Source organism: Rhamphochromis longiceps, linkage group LG9 (genome assembly GCF_057381845.1).
Source record: "Rhamphochromis longiceps isolate RC_006_pf linkage group LG9, R_longiceps_female_GT1.1, whole genome shotgun sequence".
Lineage (NCBI taxonomy): Eukaryota > Metazoa > Chordata > Actinopteri > Cichliformes > Cichlidae > Rhamphochromis > Rhamphochromis longiceps.
In genome coordinates, this window is record NC_140565.1 from 36,910,394 (window position 1) to 36,931,895 (window position 21,502).

Consider the following 21,502-nt stretch of genomic DNA (forward strand, 5'->3'; position numbering starts at 1 on the left):
AGATTAGGCTTCAAACTTTCCTTTTTGCTAAAGCATATAGTTAGGGCTGGACCAGGTGACCCTGAATCCTCCCTTAGTTATGCTGCAATAGGTGTAGGCTGCTGGAGGATTCCCATGATGCACTGGGTGTTTCTTCTTTCTTCACACTTATTAATCCCCAGCTCTCTTCCACAGCATGTCTTTAGATATGTGCCAATTCCACGGCCGCATCCTTTGGAGGCCGCATTTGAAGGCCGATTACGTCACAACCAGGAAATGAAGGGTGCTCCAAATGCGTCCTTTATTTCCCCAGATTTGAAGGATGGGTCGGGTGTATTGTTCGTGGTCCACCATATCCCAGAATTCCTAGCGCGGCCCCGCCAATTCCAGTTTCCAAATATGGCAGAAGCAACTTATTCTTATTACTCTTTGAAATATTTTATTAATTCAATTATTATTTATAATATTTGTATAATAATATAAAATACTTTTCAAATGCGGCAATGGAGTATATCTGCTCGGTTTATCAAGACATCACATATTTGTAAAAGTGCTCTGATGTGTTTGGAGACGTCTGTTACCCACCAGCTCGATAGTTAGCTGGGAGCTCGAGGGTCACTGAAGCCGGCGAGTGCAGCGGACTCCCGGCACATCATTTCAGATCCCCATGGTCTTCACTACTTAGGTTAAACATGATATATAAGTCACTATGATAACTTATAAATGTACATTTTTGGCTTTTTTCAATGTTTCATTTGTTCCTGAGTAAATCGGTTTGGCTGAGATTAAAGTTTTAGTTTTCACACAGTTGACTAAACATCAACCTGATTAAACAGAAGTGTGAGATGGTCGAGAGTTTACTCCTGTTATATTTATAGTGTCCTGTTATATTTTAAATAACAAGGAGCAGACAGCCGAGTTTATTAAACTCCACCAAGACAGCGGTGACGCAAAACTGAAGGCTCGACCGTCCAATTTCACAGCCAATTTCACCGGCCTTCAGAGGACCCGGCCCACATAGGCCGGGTCCTCTGAAGGCCGGCTTAGGAATTGGGACATGTCTTTATCCTGTCTGCCTCCCCTCACCCCAACCAGTCGCAGCAGATGGCCCCGCCCCTCCCTGAGCCCGGTTTTGAGGTTTCTTCCAGTTAAGTTTTTCCTCCTTACTGTCACCAAATGCTTGCTCAAAGGTCAACGTCTGATTGTTAGTGTTTTCTCTGTATAACAGGATCTTTCATTGGGACAACTGCTGTGATTTGTTGCTGTATAAATAAAATTGAACTGAACTGAAGTGAAAGTATTGTGGCTCTAGAGTAAACTTTCTTTTCCAGCAGAAGAGCCTGTATGTGGTTTACACTGGGCTGCACCTGAATGCAGCACGGTTAGTTTTTAAGACGGCGTGTGTCCCTAGGGACGCTGGAAACAATAGTTGTGTTTTTCATAGGAGTCCAGTTCAGGACAGAAGTTACATATCAACACACACACACACAGTTTCTGACACACATCTGAAGGTGTGGAGGGTGAAACTGCAGTGTTGTCACATTTCCTGCTGGACAGGAAACTAATGGAGGACAGGAAGGCGCACAGACACAAACACACTGTTTTTAATTCGCCTCTGAAAGGAAGAGAAGAAGAACAAATTGGATCATTTCTGCCTCGTTCTTTCAGTTCTCCTCCCCCCCACATCTGTCTCTTTCTTTATGTCCTTTCTTCTCCTCTCTGTCGTTGACGTTCCATCTCCAATCACATTTCACCACGCTCGAGTCGCAGGACTTGTTGTGTGTGTGTGTGTGTGAGACAGTAATCTGATTACAGCTGCAGGTCGCTGCCGGCAACACCTTTTGTCCTGTGATGCGCGTATCCTACATACGTGTGTGTTTGAATCTGTGTGTGCGTGCCTGAAGGCCAACACACACTGTGGTGTCAGAGAGAAAGTTAAATATAAACACGCAGACCTTAAATCGTATCTCGGAGCAGCATCTGTTCAATCTGATGGATTTCACATCAGACATCATGTCGATTAACACAGCGCAAATCACACACACACACGCCTCGCCCCTACACAAAAGGAAAAACAGATCTCGCTTCAGCTGAAAAGATCCATTTTCCTCCTTTCAGCTTCCTCTTTCTTCGCCCCCACTCAAACACAAGAGTCACGTTCGAGTGACTGATCTGCAGCGTTCGCAGCGCTCTCTCGCTGCTTGCACAGAAAACACGGCCACTCGCTGAAGTGGCGACGAGCACGTGCAGGTGCTTCCGTGAGATTCTTTTCAGACATCTAGCAAACCAAAGAAAGCTGAAGTGGAGCTGGAACTGCTCTTGCTGAGCAAACGCAGGCAGGAATAAACAGCTGACATACACCTCCAACAGCTTCACTGGGTTTCATCCACCCAGTCATCACACAGCAGTGGCAGCACGGTTGCCTCACAGTTTAATTCCACCATCAGGTCTTTCTGTGTGGAGTTTGCACGTTCCTCCTGTGTTTGCGTGGGTTCTCTCCCAGTCGTTGTCTGTCTCTATGTGCTAGCCCTGCGACAGACGGGGGCCTGTCCAGGTCCTACCCTGGGGCTGAATAGGCTCCCGTCGCGCCCCTACATGGAGGGTTGGTGACGTCGGGCTGCTGTCTGGTGGTTAGCTACAGAGGTGGGGTGAGGTTAAACTGTTCTCACTTAATGCTGAGGGTTCCTGATGGGTGGAGAGAAACGCCGTCATATGGACCAAACTCCATCCAAAGAAGGTCTGAGAGGATACACACAGCTCGAAGCCGACATTCATGTTTGGATGACTTCAAATCGCAACAACAGTCGCTTTGTAGTGTAAGGAAGACCCTACACTGATCCTCGGCTTCATGGCTCAGATATGTGGAGTCAGCGAGCGTACGAGCTGCACTTACACTAACTGCAGAACCAAAAGCCACGCCCACTGCCACAGCCTACTCCACGCTCGTTAACACAAGCAGTACATCAGTAGATACGCACAAGCGTCGAGGCCACCAGCTACCCAGCATGCAACACTTTGTGTGTCTCTGCACGCGGGGCTGCTGCAGTATCACGGAAAGACTCACTGTGATTATTTCACAATGACACTTTTGTGTTTTTCATCTTTTTTTTAGCAAATTATTCAGAATTAAAATGAGTAAAAATCATTATTTATACAGCGCCAAATCACAACAGCAGTCACCTCGAGGCGCTTTATATTGTACAGTAGATCATACAATAATAGATACAGAGAAAAACCCAACAATCATATGACCCCCTATGAGCAAGCACTTTGGCGACAGTGGGAAGGAAAAACTCCCTTTTAACAGGAAGAAACCTCCGGCAGAACCAGGCTCAGGGAGGGGCGGGGCCATCTGCTGCGATTGGTTGCGGTGAGAGAAGGAAGACAGGATAAAGACATGCTGTGGAAGAGAGACAGAGGTTAATAACAGATATGATTCAATGCAGAGAGGTCTGTTAAAACACAGTGTCCTCATTATCATAGAGACTCCGTGAGGTGAGATCTCGCGTGGAACTCCACACTGAGGGAAATGAGCAGTTATTTCATGGTTCTTCCATTTGCGAATTATCGCACCACCTATTGTCATCTTTGTCCTGTCATCTGTAGCCCATTCCAGCCTTGTGTAGGTCCAGTCTCATCCCTGACATCCTTGGAAAGCTGTTTGGTCTTGGTCATGATGCAGAGTTTGAATCTGGACATACTGATTGCTTCTATGGACAGCTGTCTTTCATACAGCTAACGAGTTGAGAAGGCTCCCGGTGTCAGCTCCTTACCTGTATGAAACACACCTGGGAGCCAGAAATCTGCTGATTGATGGGCACAGTCTCTATGGAGATGGGTTTTTGGAGGGGTAGCAGGAGGAGAGAAGCTGCAGAGAGGCGTGTAAGACTGCAGCTCTGCTTCCTGGTCCCAACTCTGGATAGTCATATTTTGGGGGGGTTTAATAAATTTGTCCATATTTCTAGAAATGAGAGCTGCTCCATCCAAAGTGGGATGGATGCCGTCTCTCCTAACAAGACCAGGTTTCCTCCAGAAGGTTTGCCAATTGTCTATGAAGCCCACATCGTTTCTGGGACACCACTCAGACAGCCAGCAATTTAAGGAGAACATGCGGCTAAACATGTCACTCCTGGTCTGATTGGGGAGGGGACCAGAGAAAACTACAGAGTCCCACATTGTTTTGGCAAAGTTGCACACCGATTCAATATTGATTTTAGTGACCTCCGATTGGCGTAACCGGGTGTCATTAGATTAAGCAAATATACCTGCCAGTCTCTCCATTACAGCTCACCTTAGTGTCTCCACCTTTAGGTCACTGCTCTTGGCCTGTAGTCATGTGACAAGCAGGTGTTCATTATCAGCGGCAGAGCCTACCTGTCTGAGACGCCGTCTCACACGCTGCTTCCTGTCTGTTTGTAGTGTGTGTGTGAGACTGACACATTAACTGATAATCCCTGGGTAATCCTCTGTGTTAGAAGTGGGCTTTGATTAGCCCCGCCCGCTGATTGTTAATTAACCAAATCCCTCGCTAAAGCCCGATGACAGAGCCCACTCAGCTGTTGACATGACGACTGTTACTGCAGATACCGCCTCCCTCTGGGCAGCAGTGAGTGTGTGTGTGTGAGACAGTGAGTGTTTTTTAATTTCAGGACAAGTCTTAATTTCCTGTTAGTGATGTGAGCAGTTTGTCGCCTGACTTCCTGCTTCAGGGCGGTACACGTCGGCGCTTTAATCTTTAACAGCAACGTCATGAAATGTTCATGGAGTGGGAGATTGATGCTGCTGAATATTTGAACAGGTACGTTACCTGACCGGGGCCCCACGGCTCTGAGCGGGCTTCAGCAGGACGGTGACGGTGGAGTCGGTCTGATTCAGAGGAGACTCCTGATCGTACGCCGGCATCAGAGGAGCTGAAGAGGAGGAGGAGTTACAATATGTTCAGCTCATTCCCTCCTGATTTACCTTCACACTGAAGCAAAGAGTGGAAATGACTCAAAGGCCTGGCGAGGAGCAGAACCACACCCGAGCGCACAGGACACAGTGGAATCAGCTGATTCCTTCCAGCTCGACTGTTTGTGTCGGGAAAACCCAGGTCCGGTCTGCCTGTTTACTCTCACCCGCCTGAACACTGTGACTGAAAGCTCCGTGGGATTAAACACACGACTGGCTTTTCAAAATAAAATGTCAGTAAGAGCCAGTGAGAAGCACTATTGAGTTAACCCTTTCTCACCCAGCCCAACTTGTTTTGTAGTTTTGGCTGTAAAATGACATCTTTCAGGAAACATTTGAATTTTCTCTCTACTCCAGAGTTATGGTCATGTGACGCATATTTCTCTGTCCGTGTTGAGACAGCAGAAACTTGTGAACGCTTTGTGCTACTGTGATACACAAAATAAGCTCACCTTGTCTTCCTTCATTGCAGTCATTTAAAGTAAAAACAACAATCTGAGCTCTTAGTTTGACAGTCCTACCTGAGATCTTGGTGGTAAACTGGGTGATAACAGGGGGCCCAAAGCCTTTAACAGTGGAGGCTCTTATTGTGAAGGAGTAGGTGGAGCCTGGGTAGAGGCCGGTGAACATGTGGCTTGTCTCATTGGCCGGTTTCAACACCCTGCCGCTCTGATTGGACAGGTCAAACTCCGTGTCGAAGGAGCTCAAGGCTTTGTAGGATATCTGGGGAGAAGACAGACATCGGGACCCAGATGACTCACGGGGTCTGACTGGGAGACTGCAAAGCCTGCTGGGAGTTGTATGTATTTACCTCATACTGCCGGATCAGGCCGTAGGTCTGCAGCGGTTCCCTCCAGCTCAGGCTGATCTGCTGCTCGTAGCTGCTGCCGAGGATCGAGTCCACGGGGACTGCCCCGGGAACTGAAACCAAAATGTCACCATAGGTTACCATCGGAGGACAAAGCAGTAGACTCTACTGTGTTTCTACTGTGAAACTGTTGTGACTCTACTGTGATTCTCCTTTGATTCTACTATATCTCTACTGTGACTCTGCTGTGATTCCACTGTGACTCAAGGGAGAGTTTTACCATCCTCGTCTGTCAGCACCAGAAGCTCCTCGCTCTCCTTGCGTCCTTCGGGGTTGCTCAGGATGAGTCTCAGGCTGACGTTGGTGAAGGGTGGAAGGTTGCGTACGGTGTGCGTCGGCATGGTGCTCCTTGTGTCATACACCTCCTCCTCCCGCACCTCCTCCTTTGCTGGCTCCCTGCAGGAGAAACAGCAGGTGCTTGGAAAGAAAGCAGCTAGACTTTAAGTTTCATCTGAGAAGCTTCTTCAGTTCTAAACCAAATAGTTGAGTGGTATTCATCTATTTATCAAGTTGTCCCTTATGAGGGACCCACTACTGATCATGTGACTCATCACATTAGCCAGTGGGTGAAAAAAAGTCGTGGGTCATTATCAGCAGAGGTTTCAGGTGAACCAACTGTGAGATCTTGCCCCACTCCATCATGTGACTTATTAAGATCAACGGCCCAGGATGTGAGTGGGTGTTTAGGCATCTGGGAAGGATTGTAGATGGCAGACAGTTGTGTCGTAAGCCCCGCCCTCTGTTCACAGTGGACATAGATGCTTCTTTCACTCGTCTCTCAAACCATCTGTCTTGTCTGTCCAACATGTGGACACCGGCATACTCGAAAGAGTGACCTTTGGTAACACCTGACACCTCAGCTGATAATGACCCACACCTTGGCTCATGTGGTGAGTCACATGATCAATACAGGTTCAATGACCCTCATAAGGGACACCCCCACTAGGGTTTAAATACCTGGGACTCTCCACCATTTGGTTTAGAACTGAAGAAGCTTCTCGGATGAAATGAAACTTAAAGAAGTACAGTTTCCTTCTTTCCTAGCACCTCAGAGCCCCTCCTACCTTCACCTGTTCACCACGCCCTCCATCCAGCTGTGGTCCAACTCTCTAACTCTAATTTCTGCTGGACCCTCCTTCTCTTTTTGTATGATTACTCTCTTCTGCCAATCATTGGCCCCTCCCTCTCACTTCATTTGGTTCATTACTATCTCTACCATTGGGACCTCCCTCTCTTCACCTGTTGGTCCCTCCCTCTTGCTTCCTGTGTGTACCTGCTCAGGGCCCCTGCAGGTCTGTAGCGGTACTGCACAGTCAGGTTGTAGCTGTAGCAGCGTGTCACGTTGTATCCGAATGGTTCCCAGCGAACCGCCACCTGTTTGGACTGGATGTCAACGACTTCAAGACGCCGTGGGCCGTTCATCGGATCTGAAACCAACACGGAGACCACACAAACAGGAACACGTGATGAGGATAATGAATTGAGACACACCTGTGCTCACCTGTAGCCCTTCTTATCCTCTCCACAATGATGAAAGTAAACTGAAGCTCCTGCCCTGTTGCTGCTGTTCTTAACTTCTGATGGATGTAAACATGTTTTCTTTGACGGAGGATTCGGGTGTTTGTCCTTAAACTGAAGGAAGCAGTGTGAACGTCACGTTGTCACGTCTCTAAAATCCTCTATGTGTGTAAAGTGAAAACAGAGCTGGCGAAGGGCTCAGCTCCGCTCTGCTGCCAACTGTCGCCAAACCGGCGCCTTGCTCTGGGGTCAGTCGGTGCTCAGCCAATCAGAGTTGTTAGGACCTGACCAGGTGACCTCCATCTGAGTTTCTTCATCGCTCAGCATTTTTATCGGCACGCCTCGTCTCCATCGGCTGACCTTCCTGTTGGTGTTAATGACTGAAGCAGCATGTGTCAAATGCAACAGAACAGCTCACTGCATGCACACCAAATCACAAACATAACTATGCTTCTTACCAAAGCACGACTGCAAATCCTGACATGCATCTACATGTCCGTAGGAAAAACACCTCGTTACAGTCTGCTTCACTTATATCTGGGCTTTGCTTTTCCTCACTTCTAATATGAAGTAATCCAGCCAGTGAGACGATGTGAAGAAAATAAGGTGTGCCATCTCTTCCTCAAACCTCTGTTTGTTTCTTTTTGTTGTCCATCACACACGTCCATCTGTTTTCTTACGGACATGCTGATGGATGTTAGGACTCCCAGTTGTGCTTCGGTAAGAAACGGTTATGTTTGTGGTGTGAATATTTCGAGCTGTTGAAAGAAAGATGATTACACTGCATAAAATAGCTGACGCTCAGCACATTCGACCAGACGAGGAAAAATCCAGCCGGTCGGTCTGGTGACTCAAACCAGCTCTCCTCCTCCTCCACAGTCCTCGTTTATAACGTGCTTTAAAAACATCAACATCACAGCTAACAGCTGGATTTTACCGTTTCAGTGCAGCTAGCCAAACAGTGAACAGCCACTTCCTGCCACAGACATAGACAGTAAAGTGGACAGTCTGTCCTGGTTCAACATGAACTCACTGCTGCAGCACTAAAGTGATCCCCTCACACTCACGTTTAGTTTAAGTGCCCTTAATTTCCTCTGAGGTATCCATCCTGTCAGTAGTTAGCTAACATAAAGTAATGCGAGTCTGTTAGCACCAACCAACCAATCACATGACGTCACATCCCATACTGACAGAAGATGGCGCTGAACACGACCCGACATCACAGACAGACTTAGGTCCAGGCTCAGTGAGGTATATTAGCCTTTATGTGTAAAGAGTTTCATTTCCCCGTTAATGAGTGAAATTCTGGGATTTTATCAGCAGGTATCTGTGCCTGTGTGATGCTCCCCTACAATATGATGATCAGCTGATAATTCAGCACTCCACACAAACATGGAAAAAGAAACAGATGATTAGCAGGGATTGTGTTTCCCAGTCACCCTGCATGTTTCCTGTTTATCACGTGTGTCTCCAAACAGGCAGAAACATATAAAACCAGTGGCTGTTAACTAAACCCGAACCTTGCAGCATCACCAACATCCAGCTGGATAGAAGCCTGAGGAGTGGACCAATGGGTATCCAGCACTGCAGACTCCACCCTGACGCTTCACTGAGGACGGAAACAGACTTCAACTCAAACTTTATTAACACACAGCATGAACACAGATGGAACCATCTGGGAACCATTACAGCCCGTCCAGTCTGGGCTCCTCAGAGCCACACAGAGCCCCCCCCCCTCCCCCCTCTGAGCCTCCAGCAGAGACTTTAACCAACACTGGAAAAAACCCGAGCTCCCTCTGAGACACAGAGAGGGAGATTAAAGGAGGCTTCGAATTGAGCGCGCTCACACACACGCATTCACACGCACACACACATACACGCACGCGCGGGCACACACACACACACACACAGTCTTTCTAGTGGCCAATCTAAGTGCTTTATTTCAAGATGACAGACAGCGATCCACTCAGAGGGGGAATGATAGATGAGAGCAGGAAAGAGCAATTTCTCCTGACAAACCCCTGTGTGTGTGTGTGTGCGTGTGTGTGCGTGTGTGTGTGTTCAGGTATTTTCTGCAGCTGGTGAACAATACCTTTCCTGTTCTTTGTTGTCGTTTGTGGTTGTGTGTGTGTGTGTGTGGGGCACAATAACAGGAAAGAAGTTTTCTGTGCAGCCGCAATCGACCACACACACACACACACACACACACACACACACATACACACACACTGCAGGCTTTTAGCTGAACACAATAGAGGCACTTGTGAGTTTCTGCACCTTGATTGTTGCTCTGAAAGAGAGATGTCGACTTAAATGCTCTGTCTGCAGGGAACACACACACTCACACAGCGACATCGCTACGGCAACAATGTGGGTTGGGGGTCAAGGGAAGGAGGGGGGGGGGGGGGCATTGAGGTGGATCCCATTACCCATAATCCCCGAGGGAAGAGTGAACGCTATCACATAAAATCCTCCCATTCCCCTCTGATCAAACCTGTGTGTGTGTTTGTGTGGTCGTCATGGTTTCCATCCCATCATTTTTTGGGCTGACATTTAAATTACTTGGAGCCAGTGCACCCAGTCGCTGACATCACCAGGTAGTTTTCCACAACATGGCAAAAACTACAAATGACAACCGTCAGGAACTACAGAGCGCCATGTTCACAGCATTCACTGATTACACCAGTGTGTATTCAGATTACTGATTACACCAGTGTGTACTCAGATTACTGATACTTTGATAAAGCTCAGATTACTGATGTTAGGTCAGACTGTGACAGTAAGGTGAACCTTTTGCGAGGTCAGACACCTGCAAAGGTAAGATGCTAACACCAACCTCCAGACTCAGAGTGAGCTCAGGGAACTGTACAGTAACGCCACTGTTTTGCACATGTCTCACTCTGTATATTTTATTTTATATATTTTATTTATTGTTTACTCTATTTAATTTGTAAAATATGTGTACACACACACACACACACACACACACACACACACACACACACACACACACACACACACACACACGTAGAAAAATATTTAGTATACACATCCAGAAATGCATATACTATTATATATTGTACATATATTTATTAGTTTCAGATGTAGCCATTCTTGTATTTTGCTTGTTTACGTTCTTGTATTTGCACAACTCTGTTGCTTGTGAAGCTCGCACACAAGAATTTCACTCACATGTGCTGTACCAATGTACCTGCACATGTGATGTGACAATAAAAGTGATTTGATTTTGATTTGATTTGATTTGAACGGAGATAACCAGCCAATCAATCAATCAGGACAGTAATCAATATATCTTTTTTTATCTTCTTCAGGTTTATTTTCTTTTAAAGGAAAATTAGATATTAGTAATAGCAAAAAAAAAAAATAAATTATGTTATATTGTTATATTATTCTATATTAAATTATTTATTTATTATTTAAAGGAGTCCCAGGCTTCTACCTTTCTACCTTTAAAACCCACCACCAGCCAAATGGCTGGTAGGCTTTTAGCTAGGCTTTAGCTTCAGCCAAGTGGAAGCTAAATTGGCTAGTCATTCATATGTAAATTAGGTTGTTAGCTGGGAATTCTGGAGGGAGGGGAGTGGGGGTGTGTGGATGAGGGCGTGGGGGAGCTGCTAAAAGCTGTGAACTTCCTTTTGTGTTTCATCTTGATGCATTCTCAATCATCCAGGGAAATAAATCTCCAAAAGTCACCAACTTGGAGTGTTTCAGTTTGCCATCTTAGGGAGAAATCAACACACATGGGTGTATGTCCTTTGTTGCTGAGATTTATTGATAAAAACAGTACAAAAAACCAACCATTTGTACACATATTTACAAATAATAATAAAAAGTGAGTGAGTACATTTCAACATTTTCAGCAATCACTCACAATCCTGGCACTGCCATGGTATCTGTAGTCTGCATTTACCACATGTGTATCTGTAGCAGTGAACACATCGCACAGTGGCATGATTGTTCTTGCATTTGTGTTTGACCTGACACATGGCTCTTTTTCCAGGACTAGGTGTGGAGGGTTGTGTCCGAAGCAACTGTTCTTTTCTTGCCTTCTTCTCAGCTACATGAGAGTGAGCCAACTCTCTTGCAAGCTCCACCACATTTACATATGAATGACTAGCCAATCCACTAGTGGATTGAGGAATTTCCCTGCGAATCTTGTTGACTGTGCCGAGGATGGTGGTTTTCAGTCTAAGAAGTTTTTGCGCAAGTGAAAGCGATGTGAAAAAATTGTCCGTGGTAACATTTCTGCCCTTGTCTAGGAATGGTTCCATCAGCCTCATTACTACATTTTCAGAAAGTCTCTCCCCAGTGGGACGATTGGGGTCCTTGCCAAGATATGGGAAGACATTGCAAATGTACTTGGATTTTAGGTCGCAAGCCACCCAAAACTTGATCCCAAACTTGTCAGGTTTACTTGCAATATACTGCAGGAAACAGCACCGAGTCTTTGATGGGAAAAGCTGTTCATCAACGGTGATATGTAGACCAGGGTTGTAGCACGTGATGCAGTTGGTGACCAATGATCCCCACACACTGGAAATTGCAGCGAACTTATCAGTCTTTGCTCGATTTGCTCCATTGTGGCATCAATCAGACCACTGGTATAATGTTGAAATGTACTCACTCACTTTTTATTATTATTTGTAAATATGTGTACAAATGGTTGGTTTTTTGTACTGTTTTTATCAATAAATCTCAGCAACAAAGGACATACACCCATGTGTGTTGATTTCTCCCTAAGACGGCAAACTGAAACACTCCAAGTTGGTGACTTTTGGAGATTTATTTCCCTGGATGATTGAGAATGCATCAAGATGAAACACAAAAGGAAGTTCACAGCTTTTAGCAGCTCCCCCACCCCCTCATCCACACACCCCCACTCCCCTCCCTCCAGAATTCCCAGCTAACAACCTAATATACATATGAATGACTAGCCAATTTAGCTTCCACTTGGCTGAAGCTAAAGCTTAGCTAAAAGCCATTTGGCTGCTCTCCGGGTTTTAAAGGTAGAAAAAGCCAAATGGCAGTCCGTGGTGATGTAAGTGTTAATATTTCAGTTTTCTGGGTCTTTGGAACTCAGAAACCAAATGAATTAGAAGCTGTGGTTATGGACAATTTCTTTTAAGATTTATAGACTAAATGTTGAAGTGCTAAATCTGATCAGAAGACGATGAAATGACCTGGCTGACTTTATCAAAGTAAAGCTGCCTTCCCTCCTGGGTCCGGTGTAAAGAGCTGCTTTTCTTTTTTTCTTATTCTTTTTTTCTATTTTCTTATTTGGACTCTGCTTGTAAATCTGTCCTCGACGTAGGCTCCTTGGCTAACTGATTTTACCAGAGCCGCTAGAAAAGAATGCAGAAGATGTGAAAGACGGTGGAAAAAAGAGAAAGCTCTTAAGACTAGCTGGAAAGTCTATCAGAAAGCAGTAAAGGCTGCCAAGCACTCCTATTTTTCCCAACTTATTGCTGCCAGCTTGCATAACCCTCGTGTTCTATATAAATCTAGAAATTCTGTACTTAATACAGAAGGCTATGTTCTTTTGCACTCTTCTGAGGTTATGTGCAATAAGTTTCTTAATTATTTTGTGGACAAGATTGCTAGTTTGAGACCTCTGACTCTATCTATTGCTGACCCAGCCATGCATGGTTCTTGCTCAGGTTTGTTCTCTGCTATTCTACCAATTCTTTTACCTGATTTAGAGAAACTTGTGCTGAATGCTCAACTGTGTGGCTCTCCAAATGACGTTGTTCCTCCCCGTTTTCTCAAAAAGGGATTTCCTACCATCGGACCACACATTCTGAACATTATTAATACTAGTCTTTTGTCTTGGTGCATTGTCAATCATCCAGGAAAGCAAATCTCCAAAAGTTGATTCTGTTCCTCTGGACGTAGCTACAAAACGCTACGTTCAGATGAACAGAATCAACTTTTGGAGACTAGTCTTTTGTCTGGTCAAGTACCTAGGGAGTTTAAGCATAGTCATACATCCTTTACTTAAGAAACCAGGCTGCTTCATGCCCTGGAGGACGGGGCTGTGGCCCCCCCACACCCTCTAGCAGATCATTACATGAAGGAACCTTTTAAAAAACAAAAAACAAACGCGTCCATGCTCACAGGTGTACACACGGGTGATCACACCCACAAACTACACCCTTTTTGGCTCCTACCTCAAAGCACACTGTGTTCTGTTGATCTTATGTGCTGCACAATAATGTTTAATATTTAGTATTTACTGTCATATTCCCATATATCATTGTGATGTTGTTTATTCTATTACTCTTGTTCTCTTCTGCTTGTTTTCTTTTTTCTTTCTCAGCAGGTGATCCAGGTGATTGATATATGCTTTTTCTTTTCTTTTTTTCTTCTTTTTTTTTCTTTTTCTGCTCATTCTGTTGGTTTTTGGTTTTTGCCCTTCTCCCCCGTCCCTCTTCTCAGCTGTTTCTCTTTCCCTCTTTCTTTCTCCCCTTGGCTTAATCCCCTCTGCTTTGGGGTGTTCCACAGGGATCTATTCTTGGGCCGTTATTGTTTTCACTGTACCTTTTGCCTCTTGGCGCGATTTTCCAAAAACATAAAGTGTCATTCCATCTATACGCAGATGACTGCCAGTTTTATTTACCTTTTAGTCATTCTGATAGTTTCCCAAGTTGACCTCTGCTTTACTGCCTTAGTAATGTTAAAGCATGGATGGCCAAAAACTTTTTAAATTTTAATGATCGGAAGACGGAAGCGATCTTATTTGGTCCAAATCATTTTTCTCACGCTCCAGATGTTGATCTTGCCGCTTTGACTTCCCATTTAAAGAGTTCGATCACAAATCTCGGAGTAAAAATTGATTCTGCACTTACCTTTGGTCAGGTAAACGGGGTGGTAAAATCAGCATTTTATCACCTCAGACGTTTATCAAAGGTTAAGCCCTTTCTTTCCAAGCGTGACTTGAAAAGTGTTATTCACGCCTTTATTTTTTCACATTTAGATTATTGCAATTCTCTTTTAATAGGGGTTGGGCAGGGCACTTTATCACGCTTGCAACTAGTGCAAAATGCTGCGGCACGATTTTTAACTGGTAGAAGGAAATTCGACCACATCACTCCGGTTTTGGTCTCTCTACATTGGCTTCCAATTGAATTTAGGATCCGTTTTAAAGTCCTTTCATTGGTTTTTAAATCTCTAAAGGGTCTGGCACCTGTTTATTTGTCTGATTTGTTAAAGCCCCATGTCCTCATTCACTCGCTTCGGTCAGCTGAGCAGCTGTTGCTGCTTTCAGTCCCAAAGTCACGGCTGAAACTTATAGTAGACCGGGCGTTCTCTGTTGCAGCACCGATGCTTTGGAATAGCCTTCCACTCCATATTAGACAGGCTACATCAGTGCCAGTTTTTAAGTCCAGATTAAAAACCTATTTTTATTCCCTGGCTTTTAACTCTGTGGGTAACTGACATTTTATTTATTAATTTTATTGTTATGTCTGCTTTTTGCTATTTTATTACTATATTTATATTTGTATTGTACAGCACTTTGGTCTACCAGGTGTATTTTTAAAGTGCTATATAAATAAACGATAATGATGATGATCTTCTTATGGCCTCTGACAGTGGACTCGTCTCTGTGCTTGTCCTGCTAGACCTTAGTGCAGCATTCGATACTGTCGACCATAATATCCTATTAGAGCGATTAGAACATGCTGTAGGTGTTACAGGTACTGTGCTGCAGTGGTTTGTATCATATCTATCTAATAGACTCCAATTTGTTCATGTAAATGGAGAGTCCTCTTCACACACTGAGGTTAATTATGGAGTTCCACAGGGTTCAGTGCTAGGACCAATTCTGTTTACATTATACATGCTTCCCTTAGGCAGCATCATTAGAAGACATAGCATACATTTACACTGCTATGCAGATGACACCCAGCTCTATCTGTCCATGAAGCCAGATAACACACACCAATGAGTTAAACTGCAGGAATGTCTTAAAGACATAAAGACCTGGATGGCCGCTAACTTTCTGCTTCTTAATTCAGATCAAACTGAGGTTATTGTACTCGGCCCTGAAAATCTTAGAAATATGGTATCTAACGTCTTGATGCATGCTCAAGTTGATTCTGTTCATCTGGACGTAGCGTTTTCAGTGAGAGAAACATTTCGTCACTCATCCAAGTGGCTTCTTCAGTCTCAGCTGACTGCAGGTTTCAATCTTATAAACAGTACATTTGCATAATGACTGAAACCAGAAGTCCAGATGAACAGATTCAACTTTTGGAAATATGGTATCTAACCTGATTCTTACTCTGGGTGGCATTACCTTGGCCACCGGTAACACTGTGAGGAACCAGGATATGTCCTTCAATGCACATATTAAACAAATATGTAAGACTGCTTTCTTCCATTTGTGCAACATCTCTAAAGTTAGAAATATCCTGTCTCAGAGTGATGCTGAAAAACTAGTTCATGCATTTATTATTTCCAGGCTGGACGACTGTAATTCATTATTATCAGGAAGTCCTAAAAACTCCCTGAAAAGCCTTCAGCTAATCCAAAATGCTGCAGCAAGAGTCCTGACAGGGACTAGAAAGAGAGAGCAGATTTCTCCTGTTTTGGCTTCTTGTTAAAATCCAGAATTCAAAATCCTGCTTCTCACATACAAGGTCTTAAATAATCAGGCCCTATCTTATCTTAATGACCTTGTAGTACCATATCACCCTATTAGAGCACTTCGCTCTCGCACTGCAGGCTTACTTGTTGTTCCTAGAGTATTTAAAAGTAGAATGGGGGGGAGAGTCTTCAATGCGCTGGTTTCAATATCTAATAATTAGTAACACACACACACACACACACACACACACAAGCTGTGGACTCTCATTCTCCACATTACCAGGACATGTTTGTTGCCCACATGAGTCTTTTTTTAATCTTCTGCTGGGTTTAAAAAGCTGAACTCGTCTCCCTCTGCGTTTCTGAGCCTCCCTCTTCCTGTGACCTTTTCAGCCAACACGACCCTGACTGATGGAAACAGATTTCCAGCATTCACCCTGCTGACACACACACACACACACACACACACACACACACACACACACACACACACACACACACACACACACACACACACACACACACACACACACAGCTGGTGCTTTGTTCTCAGTGAAAAGCAGGAAATTTCAACCTTTCAGAGTTTTATGATGAGAACCTCGCTTTCTCCTCCTTTATCACGGCGTTTCTTTGGAGCTGGGTGTTAAACGATTACAGTGAAATAACTTTGCCTCCATAGAATTATGAAACCCGGTCAATATAAAATCGATAGAAGTCATTTTGTTCCACATCGTCCAGCCCTTTTCTTTAACACATATTAACCGAACTGAGCTCATATTGTCATGGTCCTGGGCCATGTGGGCCCAGTATTCTTAGTTTTCGTGTATTTTTGTATTTTGTTCTTTATTTAGGCCATGCTTCCTGGGTTGATCTGTTACGTTGTTCCTTATGTGTTTTCCCTTCGTGACTCTTACCCCCTGTGTGCCCCTCTGTGTATTTATGAGCCCTCGTCTCTCTTTGTGCTTTATTCTATGTTTTCCCCAGCCCGTTATGTCTGCGTTCTCCCCGTGCTCTCTCTCCTCCTGTTTGAACCTCTGTGTACTTCCTGCTTTACTTTGCCCATCTCCCATCAGTGTTACGTTCACTCCTGCCGTGTCTTGTTATGATTATCAGTGTCACCTGTGTTCCCACCCTCCGTGTTTCCATGCCCGGTCTATTGTATTCCAAGTCATAGCCTTACCTTAGTTTATTCCCAGTTTAGGTTTCTGTTTAGTTATTGCTCTTGTGCTGCCCTTATTCTGGTTTGCTTCTGTTGTATTCATCAGCCACAATAAAAGGCTCGCTTTTGTTTAAGTCCACTTCCTTATCACTCGTGTCTGCACCTGAGTCCTCCACGCACTTTCCACTCGGTCCGTCACAGCGGACCGTGACAGTACGACGCGACCATGTCGGACTCAGCGGACATTTCGGAGGAGGTGGGAGAGGAGCTGAACAGGCTCTGCCGCGTTATGGATCGCATCATCGGATGCACGGATCCGAGAGTGGTTTCCACGGGATTGGCGGCCGTGGACGCCATTATGTTGCGGGAGCCGCGGTTGCGACAGCTCCCCCGCCTCGTCGAGGCATTTGACTCCCTGGGCCCCCTGAAGGAGGAGCTTCGTGCCCGTGCGCTGGCCCAGAGGGTCCTGGATGCCGCCTCAGCACCCACACCTCCACCCCGTAAACGGGTGTCGGCGCCGCTGCCTCATGAGCCAGAGGCTGCGACAGGGGGAACGCTGAGGCCCACTTCCACTCAGCCATCGCCTCACCGTGGATCGGCTTCCTCGTTTCCGCCACCGTCATGCTGCACTAACCGGCACACGGAGGCGGTGGAGGCCATAGACTTCGGGGACGATGAGCGTCAGCAGGTGTTACGGGCTTATCGGGAGGACGAGCTCCGGTGGAAACCCTGGCTCATCCCAGAGGAGGAACTCTCACCTGCTGCACCGCCTACCAGCCGCTCGCCGTCTCCAACCCGCTCAGACTTCGCTTCCCCTGCCTCGCCGTTAGCGAGGATATGGGCAGAGGAGGATGTTGCCGCTACGCCACCCTCTGCAGTGGTGGCATCAGCGCCCATCGCGCCAGCTACCAGAAGGGGGCGGCGCCGGCGCCGCCGTTGCACCGCACTAACTCCGGTGAGTGACTGCGTTTTTGCGCCTCATGTCCCTTCTATGAAGCAGAGTGAGATGAGTGTTGATTTGCCGGGACCGGAGACTATAACGGAATTGGGCTCCAGAGCTGAAAGAACTGTGTGTAACTGTTTTGAAGGAGCACACAACGAAACCACAGACCATGTTCTTGTCTCTGTAGAATCCAGGACTTTTTCTAGTGTTGCTCCCATAGCCGCACCACATGGAGCAAAGGTTCATGAGACAGCGAAAGGGATTCACACGTCGACTGTACAGTCTGCTTCTGAGCCTGCTAGGAATGGCGTGAGCTTTCTCTCCGCCTCAGACTGTTATCTACTGCAGCAAACTCGTACAGCCGAGACGGAGTGTTACCCCCGCGTGCAGATCGTAGTGGAGTCTAGTTCCGTATTCCCTGATGGTGGGATTGCAGACAGTGCTCAAGACCAAATGCACAGGAACGTGAGCTCTGATGCTACTGCTTCTCAGTCCCAGACTGTTAGGCCAGCCATAAGCATGCCTGCCTCTTTATGTGACTCTGAATCCAGCTACGGACTTATGTGCAATCCTACCATGAACTATTGTGTTGACAATACCGACAGGGGGTTGGCATCTACCACTCGAGTTACCGAAAGTGTTCATGACCTGAGAAATTATGTTTTCAAAGCTTGTCATGCTAACAGTGTTCTATGTGCTGCCTCACCAGTCGCTTCTGAGCTTAAGACTCTCCCCAGGGCCTCCTCAGATGCCACGTCAGCTGGAGGGTCCGAGGGGCCCGTTCAGCCTCCCGTCTCCGCTGGAGGGTCCGAGGGGCCCGTTCAGCCTCCCGTCTCCGCTGGAGGGTCCGAGGGGCCCGTTCAGCCTCATGCCACGTCAGCTGGGGGGCCCGAGGAGCCCGTCCAGTCCCACGCCACGTCAGCTGGAGGGTCCGAGGGGCCCGTTCAGCCGCCTGTCTCCGCTGGAGGGTCCGCGAGGCCCGTTCAGCCTCCTGTCTCCGCTGGAGGGTCCGAGGGGCCCGTTCAGCCTCCTGTCTCCGCTGGAGGGTCCGAGGGGCCCGTTCAGCCTCCTGTCTCCGCTGAAGGGTCCGAGGGGCCCGTTCAGCCTCCTGTCTCCGCTGGAGGGTCCGAGGGGCCCGTTCAGCAACCTTCCTCGTCAGCTGGGGGTTCTGGAGAACCGCACCAGCCTCATGCCACGTCAGCTGGAGGGTCCGAGGAGCCCGTCCGGCCTCACGCCTCGTCTGCTGGAGGGCCCGAGGAGCCCATCCAGCCACCTTCTGCTACGCCTGGTCCAGCCTGTGCTTCGTCTGCTGCAGCTCCGGCCTGTGCTTCGTCTGCTGCAGCTCCGGCCTGTGCTTCGTCTGCTGCAGCCTCAGAGTCTTCGTCTGCTGCAGCCTCAGAGTCTTCGTCTGCTGCAGCCTCAGCCTGTTCTTCGTCTGCTGCAGCCTCAGCCTGTGCTTCGTCTGGTCCTGTGCCCACCGGGCCTCGGCCAGTACGCCTGACACTGGAGAGCCGCCGCTGCCTTCCGCGCGGCCGGCCCCCTGAACTGCTTCGCCGCCGCCGCTGCCTTCCGCGCGGTCGGCCTCCGGATCTGTTCTGTCACCGTGGCCGCTGCCTTCCGCGCGGTCGGCCTCCGGATCTGTTCTGTCACCGTGGCCACCTCTCCCGTGGCCGGCCTCCGGAACGGTTGGACTGGACTTTTGTGTTTTCGCCTCTCGGGTTGGCCTTCGGGCCTCTTTGGACATTCGCCTTCCTGTTCTGGACTCTTTTGTGTATTTGTGGACTCCGTTTTGTTCTCGTGCTCCTTGTTTTTGGTTCGTTTTGTTCCCTCCGTCCTGGTCCCCCGCCTCCCGCCCTGGGTGGGGTGTTTTCTGTTTCGCTTGTGTTTTGTTTCTCGGGTTTGGGCTGTCGGGAGCCAGCCCTTTGGGGGGGGGGGGTGGTGTCATGGTCCTGGGCCATGTGGGCCCAGTATTCTTAGTTTTCGTGTATTTTTGTATTTTGTTCTTTATTTAGGCCATGCTTCCTGGGTTGATCTGTTACGTTGTTCCTTATGTGTTTTCCCTTCGTGACTCTTACCCCCTGTGTGCCCCTCTGTGTATTTATGAGCCCTCGTCTCTCTTTGTGCTTTATTCTATGTTTTCCCCAGCCCGTTATGTCTGCGTTCTCCCCGTGCTCTCTCTCCTCCTGTTTGAACCTCTGTGTACTTCCTGCTTTACTTTGCCCATCTCCCATCAGTGTTACGTTCACTCCTGCCGTGTCTTGTTATGATTATCAGTGTCACCTGTGTTCCCACCCTCCGTGTTTCCATGCCCGGTCTATTGTATTCCAAGTCATAGCCTTACTTTAGTTTATTCCCAGTTTAGGTTTCTGTTTAGTTATTGCTCTTGTGCTGCCCTTATTCTGGTTTGCTTCTGTTGTATTCATCAGCCACAATAAAAGGCTCGCTTTTGTTTAAGTCCACTTCCTTATCACTCGTGTCTGCACCTGAGTCCTCCACGCACTTTCCACTCGGTCCGTCACAGCGGACCGTGACACATATACTGTAAATGGCTCGTAGCCTAACGCCCCCTACAGTCTGTGGCCATAAACGCTTACCAGCTAATGACATGCTGCAGATATGTGCATAAATCAGTGATGCTAATGTTTTTGTATGAGGAACAAATCACCTTTCATAAAGTGACACATAAACACACACTCAGAATTATTACTGCTCTCTTTTTTCTGTGGATGTTCTGAGGTCACTTCCTGTCTGATGGATTGTCCACACTCTTCCTCGTGCCGCTGTTACATGTGTTCACTTTAAACACCACAGAAGAACAGATTACAGGCAGAGAGACGAGTGATGAACGTCTGAAGGTGACTTTAAGATGAAGGAGAGGAGGAGAGGTTTAATTTTTCATTTCCAGGAGATTTAATATGAGAGGATGGCTGAAGACGAAGAGAGATGAGAATCAGTGATGGATGATCGAAGGCGCTGACCAGAACAGCCGCTTAGTGAGAGAGCAGCTGGAAACCAGTGAATCCAGTCTAAATACAGATCAGGTTCTCCATATCCTGTGACAGGGGAACTTTCTGCCATGAACGTTCTGCTACACATGAACGTTATGGTACAGATGAATGTTCTGTTATACATGAACTTTACGGTACAGGTGAACGTTCTGATATGAACGCTACGCTACACATGAACGTTATGCTACAGGTGAACGTTCTGCTATGAACGTTCTGTTACACATGAACGTTATGGTACAGGTGACCGTTCTGCTACATATGAACGTTACGGTACACATGAACGTTACAGTACAGGTAACATTCTGCTACACATGAACGTCATAGTACAGGTGAACGTTCTGCTATGAACGTTCTGTTACACATGAACATTACGGTACAGGTGAACGTTCTGCTACAAATGAACGTTACGGTACAGGTGAACGTTCTGCCATGAACGTTCTGCTACAAATGAATGTTATGGTACAGGTGAA

General features: G+C 46.8%; 2 protein-coding genes across 10 annotated transcripts in view; one reads left to right on the forward strand and one right to left on the reverse strand.

The window, feature by feature from the left end:
* The window catches only part of LOC146662832 (receptor-type tyrosine-protein phosphatase mu-like), a 224,043-nt gene that overhangs the window by 115,316 nt on the left and 87,225 nt on the right, over positions 1–21,502 (reverse strand). For all 9 annotated transcript variants that reach the window (XM_085417616.1, XM_085417614.1, XM_085417612.1 and 6 more), the window contains exons 10-14: positions 7,071–7,224; positions 6,018–6,193; positions 5,741–5,850; positions 5,451–5,652; positions 4,787–4,889 (exon numbers count right to left, since the gene is read on the reverse strand). In XM_085417616.1, the coding sequence (XP_085273742.1) occupies positions 4,787–4,889; positions 5,451–5,652; positions 5,741–5,850; positions 6,018–6,193; positions 7,071–7,224 (745 nt within the window). The remainder of the gene's footprint in view (positions 1–4,786; positions 4,890–5,450; positions 5,653–5,740; positions 5,851–6,017; positions 6,194–7,070; positions 7,225–21,502) is intronic.
* On the forward strand, positions 17,308–18,337 carry LOC146662833 (uncharacterized). The gene is made up of 2 exons (XM_085419465.1): positions 17,308–18,036; positions 18,245–18,337. Exons 1-2 carry the CDS (start codon positions 17,308–17,310, stop codon positions 18,335–18,337), a joined length of 822 nt encoding a protein of 273 aa, XP_085275591.1.

Coding starts and splice junctions, on each gene's coding strand:
- LOC146662833 (XM_085419465.1), top strand. CDS start 17,308: ATGTCGGACTCAGCGGACATTTCGGAGGAGGTGGGAGAGGAGCTGAAC. Junction 18,037..18,244: donor GTTGCACCGCACTAACTCCG/GTGAGTGACTGC, acceptor TTGCTCCCATAG/CCGCACCACATGGAGCAAAG.